Genomic DNA, 17,822 nt, shown 5'->3' with positions numbered 1-17,822 from the left:
GTTTAATGTTTATCAATGTTTTCCTTCTACTTGCCAAAGATGTATTTTAAGAGTTGAATGGAAAAACAAAAGTATGGCATCTCCATGCAATTGGACACTATTCAGCAATAAAAGGGAAAGTATCAGCAGGTCTCCAGAACAGCTAGAAGAATGCACATTAATTCAGAGATGCTAATCTGGAAATGCTAGAGCCAAACTAAAGAGAGAACAAAGATTATGGGAAGTGGGAGCAGGCTAAGTAGCTTAAGCTCAAGGGCTTTTAGAGAAGATAAACTATTCTGTTGGATACAGAAAGGTGGGTGCATTACATTACGGATTTGTTTTGTTTGATTATTTATTTGTTTTAGGTTTTTTTTGGTACTGGGGAGTGAAGTCAAATACATTATGTATGTGTTAATATTCAGTGACTTGCATCCAACAAAGAGTGAACTTTAATGTCTACCATGGGCTCTGGTTAATATTACTGTATCAATATTGGCTTTTCAGTGGTAACAAATGTATAACACTAAGGCAAGGTGCAATAATAGGAGAAACTATGCAAGGGAAAAGAGCTATATGAGACTTCTCTGTATCATCTGCTCCTTTTTTTAAAACTTAAAACTGTTCTAACAATAAAGTTTGTTAGCAATTTTAAAAAGTCAGTTACAATTGCCTTTATCTTTACACTATCAATACTATCAATATTAAAACCTTGTGATATAAAAATCAGACTTCTGGAGCCTCAAATTTGTCCAAAAGGAAGTACATGTATGATGCATAAGGAAATGAAACAGCTCAATGATCTCTAATAAGTAATGTCCACTGTCTGGGGAACATTATGTCACACAGACATGCCAGCCCAGCATTTGTGTGCAGTGTGTCATCAGGGTGTGATATATATCTTCCACGCTCTTTCCAGTAGGGATTGAACTCAGGGCTTTTATACTGAGTTATATCCTCAGCCCTGTTTTAAACTTTTAATTTTTTTACTCTGAGACAAATTCTTTTTGTATCACTAAGATGCCCAGGCTAGGCTTGATCATCTGTTCCTTCTGCCTAAGTCTTCCGGAGTGCTGGGACTCTAGGACATGTCACTATGCTCAGCAGACCCCTGAACAGATTCTAAGGATCAAGATAAATGGCCACAGAACAAGTCAGGCAGAGTTCTCTTGGGAGAAGTATAATCTAAATAAGACAACTGAGAGCTAACCGGGGCTAGGACAAACTGTGTGAAAGGGAACAGAGAGGAGTAGGTTTCTAAAATAATAATCCCATCCAGATTGATGTGTATATGCTTTCCTTAGTAGTCAGCTCTTATTTTCAGAGCTGTTTAAGAGGTAAAGGCAAATATTTAAAATAGGATTTGCTTCCAGTGAGCTTGTTAGGACAGCAAGTATTGTGAAGCTGTCTTTGGAAGGACACCTAATCCAGGATCCTTGCTACACTCCACTTTCTTCCCTGTCATTTTCTTTTCTTGATCCTCCAAGGTTTATTTTCCCTGAATATCAATCCAGTATTATTCAGCGGGAGGCTTGGGGGCCTTTCCATTCCACTCTCTACAGTTTTGCTCATGACCTCTGCTTCCACCTTCCCTTCTCTTCCTGTCATTCCCTCCCTGCACCCCCTGAAAGCTACTAGAAATTTTAGGAATTTAACTGTGAGCCAAAGAAGCTTAAAAACCACACGTCCAATTACAGAGTCTTTCTGCCTCTCTGTGTGAAGGGATGGATCTCGTTTCTATCTATAAGTGCATCTGCAGGTATGCTTTCAGATCTGTGCTAATCCATTGCATGGCAGAGCCACACCCACAAACTAATCTCCACCTCCTCTCTGGCATTAAGTATAAAAACTCCCCAGAAACATTTCAAATGTACAAATAGTTCTCATCTCTTCTTTGCAGCTTACAATCTGTGTTGGTGTTTGAAGACAACTAAACTAGACCATTCCATTTCTTTCCAGGATCAACTGGACAGGTTGTACTTTTTTGTTATTGATGTTAACATTTATATTTTAGATAAAGTATAGAATGTATGTCATATTTTGCAAAGCCATTAAAAAGAAAATATAGAGAAGATAAAGTTCTTATTGATACTAACATTGTGATTGCAAAACATTGAAAGAATTTTAAAATCAGTCATTTGTCTTTAAAAATAACCTGTTTCATATAATATTTTCTGCTTCAAGAGTTTTAACATAAAATTCCAGTTTTGTGACTACCGTGGAAGTGCTATATGCTGGTTATGTTTCCTAGTTAATTAATGGGAAATAAAGGCAGCAAGCAAGTGAGTAAAAGAATGAAGAAAGATTTCTAGTCTCACTTTTATTCATGTGAAATGTATCAGAAGTAGTCTACTATATGAAGGACCTTGCAAATAATGCTGTTACTTCTTAATAGGAAACTTTAAATCAATACAGTGAAGTCCAGGGTCCTAGCAAATGACTGATGTGTGGTTAGCAGGATATTATGTGCACTGTAAAGAATTTTTAGTGGAATGGGTAGATCTACAGAGACTTTAATGATTATATGTAAAGAATAATTGTGAGTATCTATCTTTAATCACATCGTGAGGCCTACATGGAAAGATGTATCACAGGATAATTTCTGCTTTTGGCCACTTTCCCGAAATCCAGGTAAGTCTAACAGCATGAGAACCATGACAGTGCATTAGAATGCCCCAGAAACTACCTGGAAAGGAACATGCACACAGAAAATATTTATTGGACACAAGACAATTGGGAAAATGGAGAAGAGCAAGAGGAAGAAAGGAAAACAGAAAAAAGAAAGAAAGAAGAGAGAGAAATGATAGGAAAAACCTTTTTGAATCTAATTAAACTTATGAGTCACCAATTAGCATTTCTTAATTGCTGACCTTAAATAATTGTGGCTTACATATTCTTTTATTAAAATAAATTGACAACTTTCAGCTAAAATAAGTCTGTTAAGAAAAAAGAAGGCAGCTAGAAAGCAAATACACACATTATCAAATGAAATGACAGGAGGGGAGAGATCTTACTACACGTCTTTATATCCCTGAGACCGAACCTGAGCATGGAGAGGCAGTTGCAGGTCAGCCAACCACTCAGTGCTAAATGATCCACTTCCAGTTGACTATGAGCCAATTCTTACAATCTTGACTGAAACTTCAAAAATTCATTAACAAATCCAAACAGTAGACAAGGTAAGTGGTGCCTTTTATACTCACTTTTGTACTCATTTCTTCTGCCAAAAAATGTCTTATCTTCTGAGGGTAGGAAGAAACTTTGGGAAACAAGTTGATTTATTGACAAGACTAATTTTTACTTTAGGAATAGAAATGTCACAACTTTTGTGAGATTGCATCTGATATGCCTGACAGGGAGGTTCTGCTTTTTTTTTCTTTTCTGGAATTGAGGTTGCTCTTAGGGACTGGGATTCCTTTCCTTTTGGGAAGACTAATGACTATGACTAATCCAGCTTGGTGATTTCCAAAGCATGTGTTAAACCATTCTTTAAATAAAAACAAATACAGGAAAACGTTTCACACAATGTCTCTTGTCTTGTGAAATTTGGAGATGAATTGAAATACTGAGTTATCTCAGAGAAATTTATACAAGCAAACAAATCACAATAAGTCATAGTGAATATCTGCAGAGTGCAAACAGATAAAGAATAGGAGTTTCTCTAAAGAAAAGCACATTCATGAAGTCCATTCTTGGAAATTGGTGAAAGCACAAGTTTTTCCTTTTGGGTTACAGAGACTGTGTTTTAGTATATACTGTTAACACCTGAGCAACTTTGATTGACAGACCTCTGATAGATTGTGCTGACTGTATAAACTTGTATTAAGTGTTTGTAACTGATACTTGTCTCACTTATTTCCAATAACTCTTTCAGATAAGTATTATCATCTGCATTCCATATTGAGAAAATAGATCACACTAGAGCTAAAATATTTGGTGAAGATGATAATATTTCCAAAAAAAAAAAAGGAATTAGGATTTAAATCAGGATGGTCTATTTGAGAGCCTGAGCTCTCTAGTTATATTCTGTTCTGTATGTACATTAATTATCTATCTGAATACAAATATACAAACTTTTAACACAGTGTTTCTCATTACATGTGTCCAGTTAAATACATAGGTAAATATGCCAAATAAAAGGAATCTTTGACATATTTGATACTGTTAATAAAATTCTTCTGCTGAATATGGTGGTGCAGGCCTGTAATCTCAACACGCAGGAGGCTGAGACAGGAGAATCATCATGATTTCAAGAGACAACACGTTGGGTTATGTAGTGAGTTCAGGCCAATCTGATCTATATAGCGAGACCCTGTCTCAAGAAAGAAAACAAACAAACAAACAAACAAACCTAAGAGAAACTCCTGTACAACACAATTAAAAAAGCAAAGAAAGTTGCCATACAAGACAGAAAAAAAAGATTTCTTAACACAGAGAACAATAATCAATTATTATTAATTAACAAACAATTATGAATATTGAAAGCACATTCTAGACAGGCAAAATATATCAACCTGATTAAAACAACTAAAAACTTGAGAAATATAAAAAATTACAAAGAAGCTATGAAGGATAAACCTCAAAAAGATACTTTAAAATACATTTTTCAGTTGTAAAAATTGCTATAAATTATTTTCAATATCATCAAACTGAAAAAACTGGGAGTTTTATGATTTATGCAAATAGGTACAGTCTTTTAATAATTAATGCTTTTCAATATTTTTATTTGTACACTTTTTTAAGCAATTCTGCAGGCATTGCAAAGGTGATTGTGCAACACATGTGCTCAAAAACATGTAGAGTGAATTTCTCCCAATGAACAACAGTGTCATCGACAGAAATTCCACACTATAAAATAGGTGTCAGTCACAAAATTAAAAGGCCATCTCAATGTGTCAGTGTTAAAACCTAAGTTCACATTATATATTTCAGTGGTGACACAGATCATAAAAGTAATATAAAACAGTGTAAATTAAGTGAAACACATAAGCTTATAACTTTTTAATGTATTTAAATATCTAGAAGTTTAAATACTGTTCTATGTGAGCGGTTGTCTCTTATAGGTAGAATAAAGACAATAATTTTATTTTGTTTGCATCATTTAACTTTTTTTGTGTGTGTGCCAGGGATCAAACTCAGGACCTTACACTTGAGGCAGGTGTGGTGCCACTGAGCTAAATCCCTGGCCCTCGTTTAACTTGTTTCCACAGTCCTGGTATCACATCGAGCATACATGTATCTGTATGTACGTGTGACACATACATGTAAGTGTGTTCCTGCAGGAAGACACATATAGTTTCTGACCTCAGTGAGTCCAATTTTAGACAGACTTAGCTTGGCTGATAAGAATATCTACATTTTCATAGAACTGTGTTTCATGCAGACAGGGCATGTAAAATAAAACATTCGAAAGTGGGCACAAAAGAAGTGATATTCATTTTCTTTCATAGAAATAGGCTTGATAGACTAATTAGAGAAAAGCCAGTGAGAAGGCTATTGTCATACCCAAATAGCAACTGGAAGGTTCTGAAGCAAGGCATGGATTTTACAGGTAGAGATGAAAGGACAACGGGAAGAAGAGATGAGTGGCATTTGGTCAAAGTGCTGCCAAGGAGGAGTTAAGATGCAATGCCTGTGATGTGCAGCCTAGAGGTGTAGTGGGAAAACGCGACCAGATGAGACTTTCAACATAAGTCCATGGTTTAACTATTTAGTTTGATTTGTAGGATGTGGACATTTATGTTTTACTTATTTGTTAGAATGTGTACTATTTTCATTTTTACTTAAAAGATGCATTCTCTCAAGGAATGGAATTCTCTGTACTAAAGGGAATACATTTGGTAGCTGAAATAATTGCCTGCAGGAGTCTTTTCTCAGATAAAGCCACTGAAATAGAAACCAAGACTTGCAGCAGCCATGCATTTTCAAGTATAAAACAACTTAGCAGAGATCTTTAGGGTGAGAGTGAATATGAGAAGGATCCAGAAAAGGCAACCCCAAGCAAAGGTGAAATTTACTGAGATGCATAATCATAAACTTAAAATGGAGTAAGTTTGAAAAAAATGAAAACAAAAGGCAGATGCAAACTAATAAACTGTGAAATGGATTGTTATTAGGTGAGGGATGAATTTGAACCATCGTGTTCTTCCTTATACAGTAATTTAGACGAGTCAGTGAGTGGAAGCATCTTCTGCTTAGTGACTGAGTGAGAGAGAAAAGTAAAGTAATGGAACAGGTCACAAAGCAATCACCGATGTTACCAAGATTCCATATTTTAGATATAACAAACCTAGTGTCATTAATTTCAACATTTTTTTTGGTGGCACTGGAAATTGAACTGAGGGCCTTCACATTGAGCTACATCCCCAGCTCTTTCACAAAAATATTTTATTTTAAGACTGAGTCTCATTAAGTCACTTCATTGCCCAGGCTGGGTAGAAACTAGTGATCTTCCTGTCTCAGCTTCCCAGAGTCATAGGACTACAATTATGCACCACCAGTCCCAGCTTGATTTCATAAAGATACATACTCACCATCTAAATTCTTTTCCTTAAGTGACACATACTCAGCGACTAAGGAAACATTACACTTAATGCCTGCGAATAACTATCAAATAAGATCTCTGATGTTTATTATTATTTAATGTATACCTAAGTGAGCTCTTCACCAAATTATTGTTGTATTTCAAAACACTTTAGTCTTTTCATATGCTCCCTCAATTATTTTATAATCTCCCAATTTTGACATGAATTGAAGGCCTTATTATTTTTATTCATTACAACATGTTTTAGAGACACTCCAATTTTTACTTAGATCTAAGAATTATATTTTGTTGTGCCTAGAATCCTCTTCATAGACTTTTATTAATAGCAAGATTAGAAACTTACATTCCCAATATGTTTTCTGTATATCAGACCTATCTTTATAAGAGTATCAGGACCGTGTTATAATAAATCTTCCATTTACCTCTGCTGTACCTGTGTAAGAATCCGTACACACCAGAGAGGGCCTCAATACACATTTTTGCTAAAATCTGAAATGTTGTATACACAAAGTATAAAATGGACCATTATTTTTTCAGTGTACCCCTCTACGATGGATTCTTCCAAATATGACTATGGTGAAAACTTCGGTGAAATCCATGGAATCCTCTTATATAAAGAGTTCATCGAATATTGGAGTGATGTGGAAGCCTTCCAGGCGAGACCAGATGACCTTGTCATTGCTGCCTACCCTAAATCCGGTAGGTCTCTATGATGAGAACTATTACCCACCTGAACGGTAAATCTGGAGCTGGTCACTTACATATTAATTTTCTTTATCAAATGAGAAAGTTGTATATTTGGTACACGTGATACAATTAGTATATTTTAGCTCTATCCCATGACTATAATCCGTAACTTGAAAAGCTCACTGAGAGGTGCAAATCACTGATCACATTTGAAAATTATGCAGTATACATGAAAATCTATATTCATTCCATGAGGAAAATTTATATAGTTTTATGGCTTGTTTTGTATTATGGTCTATAGGACGTGCAGAGTATAAGCGCTTTTCATGGATTTCAACAGCTCGCTTTCTGACAACCCGCTCCGCATCTTTAAAGCTACCCATAAAACTTATTCTTAAAGCGATAACTTTCTTCTGAGATTTGCTTGCCTGGGAAGTGCAGTTTTCTAGTTTTACTGCCACAGACCAATAGACTTAAATTAAAACAGTTCAATCCAGACAGCCTTCTCTCATTGTTTCATTTAGCACTTGAAAAACATACATGCCAAACGAGGTACATCTTTGGTGACCCCAGCTCTGAAACTGATCCTCCACTCATTTTCTGGGCTCCACTCCAGGGCAGCACAAGGCCAGTGACCCAGAGAGGAAGCCTGAGAACTCTTCTCCCTTTACTTCTTGTCTCCTCATTTCCTCAGTTTTAGAAATTGCAATATTTTGCCCAGTTTGACTTGTACACGAGCCTCACAGTTGACATCTTACAGGATCTGGTGTCTCCCTTACTCTTTTGTTGTATGTTTCGCTACCAGCAAAATTGTTCTAAAACACATTCTGGTAATTTTGCTCTTTTGGTTAATGTCTGTCAACACCTTTTCATAACTTTTATAAACAGCTCAGACTTTAGCAGGAGCACCAGGCCTTTGTGCCTGCTATGTGCATTGTGTTGTACCTTTGTCCCATACATCAGACACATTATCTGTAGGCTCTATAGTGTATTTATAATTATTTTCCTTCCTACTGTAAAATATTAAGTATCCCATCATGATTTAAACAAAAAGAGACCATGCTTCTGCCTGGTAGAACCTTCCCTATCTGACAAAAGCAGTGGATTTATTCAAATATTTGATTAAGCCTAAGCTTAGTCATTAAGGGATTTTTTTTTTGGACAAAACATTTCAGAGCATCAGCAAAACACTGAGTTATATACTCCTCCTTTGTAATCCTTTAACCCCCACTGCCCATCTATAGTTCATAGCATTGAAAGAAAACATCGCTATCTTTGAACACTGTTTCTGACTTTTCTGAATGGCACCAGAGGACAGAGATAAGATTTATACTACTCTGTATTCTCTGAAACCAGAGGAAACCCGAAGGAGAAAAGCTGTCAGTGACCTTGCAGTTCTAAGTATTTATGCAAACAGTACCAGTTATTCAATTCTCTTGATTATTTAGTTGTAAACACTGAAGTACAAAATATTATCAGCTTTCACAATCATATACTTCATCGCAGACAAATGTGAAAAACTTGCCAGATGTTTTTGACTATACTCCGTATCCTTATTTGTCAAGGCTATCTTGCGGTCCTATAAGATTAACTATTGGAGATAAGATTGCTCTTAGTCCTGTGACTAAACACTCTTCAAATAATATCACATTGACACCTTTGCATTTTATCCATCTAAAAATCCAGCCCTTAGTGGTCAATGGAAAATAAGGCTTATTCAATTGTTACAGGCACAACCTGGCTTACTGAAATTGTATATATGATCTATAAAGATGGAGATGTGGAAAAATGCAAAGAAGATGCAATTTTTAACCGAGTACCTCACCTGGAATGCAGAGCCAAGGAGATGTTTAATGGTAATATTCAAGTTGATTTTAAAAACTCAACACAAATATTTTAAGTTGTGGCTAAAGATAACACAAGCAAGGATCACAAGCAAGAGTGGCAATTTGTATTGTATCTGTTATATAAGAAGGACTGTACATTTACATTTAAATCTTGATGATGTTTTACATAGCACATGTCCAGAGTAGAGTAAAATATTAGCTTTTGCTTGCATTCAGTAGAGTCTCATAATATGTGAGCATTTTCCTGTGAGCAAAATGTGAAAAATTTTAAATACTGGGAGATATTCATAAATCTTCGGGCACATATTGAGAAGCATACTAATCACGGATTGGTTTGATGGTATGAACAATTAAAAACTTAAATGTTAGTCAACAAAAGAATGGATAAAATGTAGCACTATGAAATCATTAAAATCTATTGAGATTTCTTGGCATTACAGTTGACTATAATATATTGAGGATAAAAGGCAATGATGAGATATGAAAATTTCCCCAAGTATGGTTTGGGATAGCTGGGATCAAAGCATGTAAGTACATTTGTATGAACAATTTTACTATAATGTGAATAATAATCTACAGGTGCTAAAATTTTAATTTGATGTTATTGTTTCTCTATAATTTTTCCTGTATTTTTCCCAGTATGATTATTGTGAGCACCACATAAAATCTAAAAGTTGCCACTGTTTTCAAAAATGTATATAAATCCATATAAATATTTAAAGACGTTAATATGATCTAACTTTGTTCTAACGTTTAAAAATCAGGTGTGAAACAACTAAAAGAGATGAAATCTCCAAGGATGATAAAGACTCATCTGCCACCTCAACTTCTTCCAGCCTCGTTTTGGGAAAAGAGGTGTAAGGTAACCAGGGTCGAATGCTCTCCGAAGCTCACCACAAGCGAAGACCCTTAGAATGATCAAGTCAGATATCACCTTCAGTGCGCATATGCACACTTCTTTGCCTGTCACTGGATCCATAGTTGCATAATTAATGTGGATTAGAGTCAGGGAACTCGGAGAATCTGTACTATCATTTCAACTCTGCCATTGGCCTGAGGTGATTCCTAAAAGACCCAGTTAAATTCTCTAAGTCACAGGTGTCTGTAGAAATACAATAACATCGTCCACATTGCTATGGTTTATATTTGCACGTCCCCAAAGCTCCCTCTGTTCAGAGGCAGTGGCTTGTGGAAGGTGATTGGATTATAGATGTGTTGTAGCTAGGTTGGTGCTGGGAGGTGGGTCTGGCTGACAGGTGCTGGTCCCCCGCTTCCCAGGCTCCTCCCTTCTCTCTCTGCTTCCCAGCTGTCATGCAGTGAGCAGCCTTTCCCACACTTGCCTTTCCTTGCTTCCTAGCTAACTATGGGGGGAAACATGAGCTAAAATAAACTTCTCCTTTAAGCTGTGGGTATCCAGCATTGTTTCTCACTTGCAAGGAAAGTGACTGAGAAACCCATAGAATTGTTAGAAGGATTAAATAAATTAAGCTTGCAATTGCTTGACATAGTACACAGCATATTCTAAGCAGATTATTTAGAAGCTACTTTTGTGTCTGTTGTAATTACTGGTTGTACTAAATATCCTCCTTTTGTAAAACTTCATACTTGGCACTGTGAGGCATATAAATGTAAAAATAAAACTGTAAATTAGACAGGCATCATAACACATTCTGAATGTTCATTCCGTTGTTAATAACTCAGTGTCATAGCCTGGCTGAGAGCTGAGGGAAAGCAGTTTATTTCAGCTTCAGTTCTGGTCCCAGGCCTAGGGACTTCAGCAGGTGATGATCCTCTTGCTGGCAGAGTTGAAGGCAGCATCATGTATCACCGGGTGAGAGGTAGAGTGCATGCATGTGTGCGCTGTGGTCTCTCTCCCACTTCATGTACAGTCATGAGTACTTTGTCTTAGACAGTAAGACTCTAGCCAGCTTGTTTAATCCAAATCACCACTCACAGGTTTCACCTGGGAACAGCATAGATTAAGTTTTATCTTAATACTTCAAAAAAATACTATTACCTTTGTAGCTGAAAGTAGAAGTCTTTAAATCCTGGTGAGACAATGGTTGAAGAATTAAGTGATGTAATACACAATTCCTTTTTTGTTAGATGATATATATTTGCCGGAATGCCAAAGACGTAGCCGTCTCTTATTATTATTTCTTTCTAATGGTTACAATTCATCCAGATCCTGGATCCTTTCCAGAATTTGTGGATAAATTCATGCAAGGTCAAGGTAGGAACAGTTTATTTTCTCTGAATTTGCCCCATATAAGTGATAAGGACAAATCTCCACACCCATGTTCTTTTCTGTTTTTTTTTTCACCATCTGTTCTGGTTATTATCTCTCCTTGATCAAAACACAAGATATTCTAAAAGCAGTTACTGCTTAGAGCAAGTGTATGGAAAATTTCAGAATCTTGATACTTCAGAGCAACACCTGAAGATAATTGCATTCAAGTGTGCCTGAAGGCTAGAGGTAGAAGTTTCTTCTCTGAAATTCAGACAATGTCTAATTTCTTCTTATCAGAAAGGCGTTTCACAATTTGTTATTGTCTGAGGAGGTAATGAAGGCAGGAGAATGCCTATTTTCTTTCAAGAAAAGCGCTAGATGTTACTTGAGCATGAATTCACAACCAATTGTGAATATCTCCAATACCCTTCCTCTTGGGACCCAGTGTGTACTCTGAATATTTCAACCAGATACCTAGAGTAGTAAGGAGTTACTTGAGCAAGCACCATGAGAAGTTTTAATTCACATTAAATACTTAGAATTAAGCAACTAAGTGTTTGGATTTGAAGATGAAAGGGTACAGGATTCACTAGTATCCATTAAAGAAGGGGGACTCTGAGTAATAATCGAAGGAAAAATAATAATGCCATTTTATATTCATAAGATAACATTGACTCAATATAGGGTACATGTGGATTATAGAAAAAATAATTTTTGCCAAGTATTATGGGTATAATATATGCCTCCAGATCATGTAGGCCCTGATAGCAGGATGGAAAAGACAACATGTACACCTCCACAAAAACCATGAATAAGGTGAAAAGAATGAATAAACATTGTAGAACTTCTTATATAATGAAAAATTGCCTACTAGCATGAAAGAATGGAGAAACCATATCATGACACAATGAAAAGTAGACCAGCTCATACACAGTGGCAATGTTTTTGTTAGTTTGTATGTGGATGAAATAGTTGTATGTAGGCAAGAGGAGAGAGAGTAAAAGAGGGAGAGGGAAAGGGGGAGAGCATGTGCTTACACCATACCATCTCTGTCATCTAATTTTCTGAAAGAAAGCTAACACTAAGCACCCCCAAGAGAGCATTTCTTGAGATCTAAATTACTACTGGTGGATAGGAGCCCACCTTCTTCGCACTAGGGCCTGGTTTCCCAGAGCACAGTTTCCTCACTGGTGGCTGGGATGCCGTCTTCTTTTGCATTAGTGTATGATTGCAATGCATAAGTTATCATCACATTCCTGCCTCAGCTCCATGTGTCTCCGAGGGCAGCAGGTCCTGTCTGGAGCAGCGTACTGCGGCTCTGGGCTGCTCTGTTTCCACCCATGGGAAGCTCACAGACTGCCCTGCAGGAGTTGGCTCTCAGGGCTTTGGGTGACTGAGGCACAGTAATACCCGAGGTCACTCATGCTTGCAGGGCTGGGACGTTAATACCCGGGCTGGACCTTGCAGCCCCAGAGCCCTCCCCTGTGGGCACTGCAGGGGGTGAAAGCCGGAGTATAAATGCTTTGGCCCTGGCACCGAACTTTTCTGCTGGGGAGACAGGTAATAGTTCTAACTCAACTCCTGATATTAGTAGCCTAATTTAATAAACACATACAGACACACAAACCAGTTTTTAAAATGTCCTCATAACTTTGAACTAAACTGATGGAATAAGTGACTTCACAAATGATGATGCAGGGATGGAAACACAGTGTGCTCTTGGTTTCGTTCATTCAACACATTTTGCTTTTTTTCAGGCAGCAAGTGTTGCTTAACTTGTGTGACAGATCTGTGCTCATCCACTTCTATTTTATTGTTGCTGATATTTGAGTACTTGTTTTCAAGCTGCACAAATCTGACAGTACGCCTTTACACTTTTTTCTTCTCTTTTCTTTTTAGTTCCCTATGGTTCCTGGTATGACCATGTAAAATCGTGGTGGGAAAAGAATGAGGATCCTCGTGTGCTATTTATGTTCTATGAAGATATGAAAGAGGTGAGAGACTGGAAACATAAACAATTCAGTAATTTCTAAGATGCTAGCATGTGGAATCAGTAAACCAACTCTAAACAAGTATTAGCCACCAGCTCCAAACTTTTGAGGATGCCGCTATAATCCAGATTTGTTAACAGAGAACTGAAAGTAGTAGACACAAGTTTTCTGTGAGCGAGTATTTTAGGCCTATATCTTAAAACATTTGCTAAGGATAAAATACAAACAAAACAAAACAAAAGAAAAACTGAGTTCTTAAAACCACACATACCTGTGAAAAGTAACCATGGTCAAAGAGTTGTTAAGTCTTCAAAACTATAACTGTTAGAATCATCACACACAGATTATAAAATAATTATCTTTGCCATATCCAAAAATAAACTTTGAAGCTCAGAAATTTACTCCCCATTTGTCTGCATCCCCCCAGTCCCCATTTTGGTCAATAATCACCATGTTTCAGTTTTCTCTATATTTGAATCATGAGAAATCTAAGAATGAAAAAAATGAATTTGCTTTTTCTTTTACAGTGTATCAAGTAGAAAGAGGTGGGCATATTAAGGTTGTGTTCATAGACAAGATCTTTGGAGTATGAGGAAATAAATAAAAAAGAAAAGTATACATAAGATGGTAGATTTGGGAATTGTTAGGAACAAAACTTGAGTCATGTAACTAAAATTTGGACAGTCAGGTATATCAGCCTAAAGGTGTCACTAATGCTGAAGTTTGGAAGGTAAGGAGACAGAAATCTCCACAGGGAGAATTGCACACTGGAATAAAAGCTGCAGTTGCTCTTGCAAGGAGTTGCTTTGAGTGATTTAGTAGAACAATGGAGCAGATAGCAGGAGTGGCCTGGAGATGGTGATGCCTGTGTCTGGGTCCAGTACATCTTATGCTTCTTAAATTTCCCGTTTCCATATTTTTCCTCACTATCACAGTAGTTTAGAAAAACAAAGGGTTTCTGCAAGTTCTCATCTGCCAGTTTCAATCTTTCTGTCACAGGGCACTGTGATTTTTGAGAATGTATGTCCTATATTCTATATTTGAGAATATACATTCACTTTCCTTGATAAAATAAATTGAACATAAATAACTACCAAAGACTACAATGATTGCTACACAAATATCTAATTTAATTCTTCTAACAATTCTGCAGTATTTTATATCCATTTTATGAATGAGAACAATTATGTAGAGGGTGGCTTTTTAGAAAACTATTTCCGAAGGAGCATTTTTTTCATTAAATTTTAATTCCTACGTAATTGAGAAAAAGAAACTTTTTCTCATTTTTATCCAAATTTTGTTTAATTCAATTTTAGCAATATTGTCTTCAAAGCATTTTTTTTCTATAGGACATCAGAAAAGAGGTGATGAAACTGATGCAGTTCCTGGGGAGAAAGTCATCAGAAGAGCTTGTGGACAAGATTATAAAGCACACATCATTTCAGGAGATGAAGAACAATCCGTCTACCAACTACACCATGATGCCAGAAGAAATCATGAACCAAAAAGTGTCACCCTTCATGAGGAAAGGTAAGAAAGTCATGGCATTTGCCTCTATTGCTGTAAAATTGCTTATTTAGTTTTTGCAGCATAAGAATACTAAAAGATACCTCAATTCATCACCAGCAATAATAGTACACTCTACTAGCTATCATTAACCAAGCCTGTGTGTCTCTAAATTGCACCATATTCCGTACATATATTGTCTACTTATGATCTAAACAGAAACTCAGAAGAATGATCCAATTTCCCTCTGATTTTAAATGAAGAAATCCTCTTAGAACAAGAAAGGTTTTTTTGTTTGTTTGTTTTGTTTTTTGGTTTTTTGTACCAGGGATCAAAGTCAGGATCACTTGCCAGGCAGGCATGGTGCCACTGAGCTAAAACTCTAACTCTGAAGTATTAGTTTTTTCACAAACAAGAGACTGAAAATGTCAAGATGAATTGGAAAAAGTAGGAATTTAAATACATCCCTGTTTAGGAAAGATAATAAAATGCAATGAGATGAAATACTGTTTAGAGGAGGAGTGACACCTACATGATCAGTTTATGAATTCAAAGCCAAATAAGCTATGCAGAGTGCTGAGACTTCCTCTTATCAACATGGGAGGAATCAGAAACAAAATGGAAACAGATTTTGTTATGTAAATCAAATTGTTAGTGAGGTACTCATAGAACTTTAAACATAATAGGAATAACACATGTGTCACAAGGCAAAACCAGTCAATTTTAGATTATATATCAGCTAGTCTTTGAAGTGCTTCTCTTTTTTTTTTTCATAGTTTCTACATGTATATAGGTCAAAGTTAGATTTTTTTTGTTGTTTTTTTTTTATTGGTTTTTTTGGTACCAGGGATTGAACTTGGGTCCTTGGGCTTGCAAGGCAAGCAGTAGAACCATTGAGCTAAATCTCTGGCCCAGGACAAAGTGGTTTTACTTGTGGAAGACTGCTATCTGCTATGCCAGGGGACATTATCTGATTATCAGTAACACACATTTTCATTTTCTGCATTTTGGACCAGTTCAGTAGACAAGTTTAGAGTTTCTTGATTAGAAGGTTAATGAACTACAGAGAAATAAGGAGAATTCCTTTGTTCTTTGAGTCATGTTGGAAGTGTGATGCAAGATAGAAAGAAGAGGGCCGGGGATTTAGCTCAGCAGTTCAATGACCTGCCTTGCAAGCAACAAGGACCTGAGTTCAATCCCCAGTACAAGAAAACAAAAAACATACATATGTATGTAGGTGAAGGAAAGGTGCATCCTCACTCTCACCACATAGAAATATCAGCAAGTAGTTACCAGAATATATACATATATAAAGAAGAGGCTGCTAAACTGTTGTAATAATGGGTGGGAAACTTGGGCCCTAGCCACAAAAGTGGAGAGGAGTCAGTGGACTTAAAGAAAGCCAACATCAACAGTACATTAATATGTTAGTGTCCAGGGGTAACTTTCCAGTTTATGGATTGGACCTAGTCTTGTCCTTAACTAGATTATCAGAAAGTACGTGAAGAGCACATAATTTTGTAGGGCAAGTGAATTTATTTTGAGCTAATTGAAATGAAATACTTGTATATCATCCAGGTGGCAGTGACATATGAGCAACTGAATATAAAAGCAGAAGTCTGGAGTGAGTGCTATTAGTATGAAGATATTTAATTAATTACTTGGGAATGGGGAAAACATGGGTTTCATCATGGAAGACCCTATGCTTGAGGTGAAAGGGAAGGAAAATCACATAAGAAGAAAGTGGAAGAATAAAATTTTCTCTTCTTTTCAAAAGCCAACTGAGACAAATTCACCTTGGTAAACTCAAAAAATACAATATTTATGTATATATTTTATAGCAAAAATTGTGGATTATAAGAAAAACTTGACTAGGTGATAAGGAAAGTGACTAACATTAGAAAATTTCACAATTTTGGTTGAGAAGATGCAATACTGACTATTTTTTTCTTTCTTTACAGGAATTTCAGGAGACTGGAAGAATTACTTTACACTAGCCCTGAATGAGAGATTTGATATACACTATGAGCAGCAAATGAAAGGTTGCACATTGAAGTTAAAAACCGAGATCTGACAGTGCTTTGCTGTCCTTAATGTATCTGAGATTAAAAGTTTCCTATCAGTCTACATTTTTTCTTACTTTATATTGATAAGAAGTCTTCTGAAAGATCAAGTTCATATATTTAGTGAAGAAGAATCAGTAGTATTATCTTTTTTTCTTTCCTACACTATGCAAAGTGTAATCTGTGGAAGTGATGTAGAAGTAGTTCACTTTTTTAGTTTAATGAAAAATGCCACAAGCTATTTTGTGATTTTTTTAAAAATTTAGGTCATTTAGTACATACAGTAATACCTCAGTTCATGAATACTTCCGTGAGCAAATAATTCAGTTCCTAAACAGAAGTGTTTGGGAAATTTTTACTTCTATTTGTGAACTCTGCATCAGTTGATCAGCAGGACTTTGGTCATCTTCCCTGCAGTAATTAAATTCATCTTCCCTGCAGTAATTAAATTCATGAACCGAGGTACCACTGTATTCACATCTATATAAATGAATAATAAATGAAATTGTGAATACAATTTGAGCAACAAACAAATAAACTCATACTGGATTATAACCTGTAGTGTAATTTAAATGTACATTATTTTGCGTCAGGGATTTAGCTCAGAGGTTTCATTGCCAACTTTGCAAGCACAAGGACCTGTGCTTGATTCCCAATACAAAAAAATTAAATAAATAAAAATAAAAAACAATAAAAACAAAAACAAAAAATAAAATCAAAATGTACATGATTCTACACTAATAAAAATAACTAAGTTGTAATTGAATGTTGAAAACATAATTATCCAGACCAGAAGATTTACAACTAATAATTGGTAGTTCCACACCCCATTCCTTGTGTGTGAGATTCACCACATGCTTTTCTTGTGAAGATTATGGAAATACTGAATACCCCAGGGAGGGAACATTGCCTTAGAGTAGGATAGTCTGGCAAGTTCCCTCAGCCAAGTGACTCTGCTTAACATTTTTGGGAATA

At 36.1% G+C, this 17,822-nt stretch overlaps 1 protein-coding gene across 3 annotated transcripts; it reads left to right on the top strand.

The window, feature by feature from the left end:
- The first annotated feature begins 1,841 nt into the window (after window positions 1–1,841).
- Window positions 1,842–16,911, top strand: LOC104849585 (sulfotransferase 1E1). Of its 3 annotated transcripts, XM_010606084.3 has the most exons (9): window positions 2,326–2,610; window positions 3,016–3,158; window positions 7,061–7,222; window positions 8,941–9,066; window positions 9,822–9,919; window positions 11,164–11,290; window positions 13,187–13,281; window positions 14,628–14,808; window positions 16,746–16,911. In XM_010606084.3, exons 3-9 carry the CDS (start codon window positions 7,075–7,077, stop codon window positions 16,856–16,858), a joined length of 888 nt encoding a protein of 295 aa, XP_010604386.1. In that variant the 5' UTR covers window positions 2,326–2,610; window positions 3,016–3,158; window positions 7,061–7,074; the 3' UTR covers window positions 16,859–16,911. The 3 variants fall into 3 exon arrangements, with proteins under 3 accessions (XP_010604384.1, XP_010604386.1, XP_010604385.1); XM_010606082.1 differs by lacking the exons at window positions 2,326–2,610; window positions 3,016–3,158 and adding an exon at window positions 1,842–1,952; XM_010606083.3 differs by having other exon boundaries at window positions 2,326–3,158.
- Window positions 16,912–17,822: the final 911 nt, after the last annotated feature.

The sequence above is a fragment of the Fukomys damarensis genome, unplaced genomic scaffold (assembly GCF_012274545.1).
Source record: "Fukomys damarensis isolate Sample0158 unplaced genomic scaffold, DMR_v1.0_HiC HiC_scaffold_35, whole genome shotgun sequence".
Lineage (NCBI taxonomy): Eukaryota > Metazoa > Chordata > Mammalia > Rodentia > Bathyergidae > Fukomys > Fukomys damarensis.
Note: the sequence above shows the minus strand (reverse complement) of the source record. Positions and strands in the feature narration are given on the sequence as shown.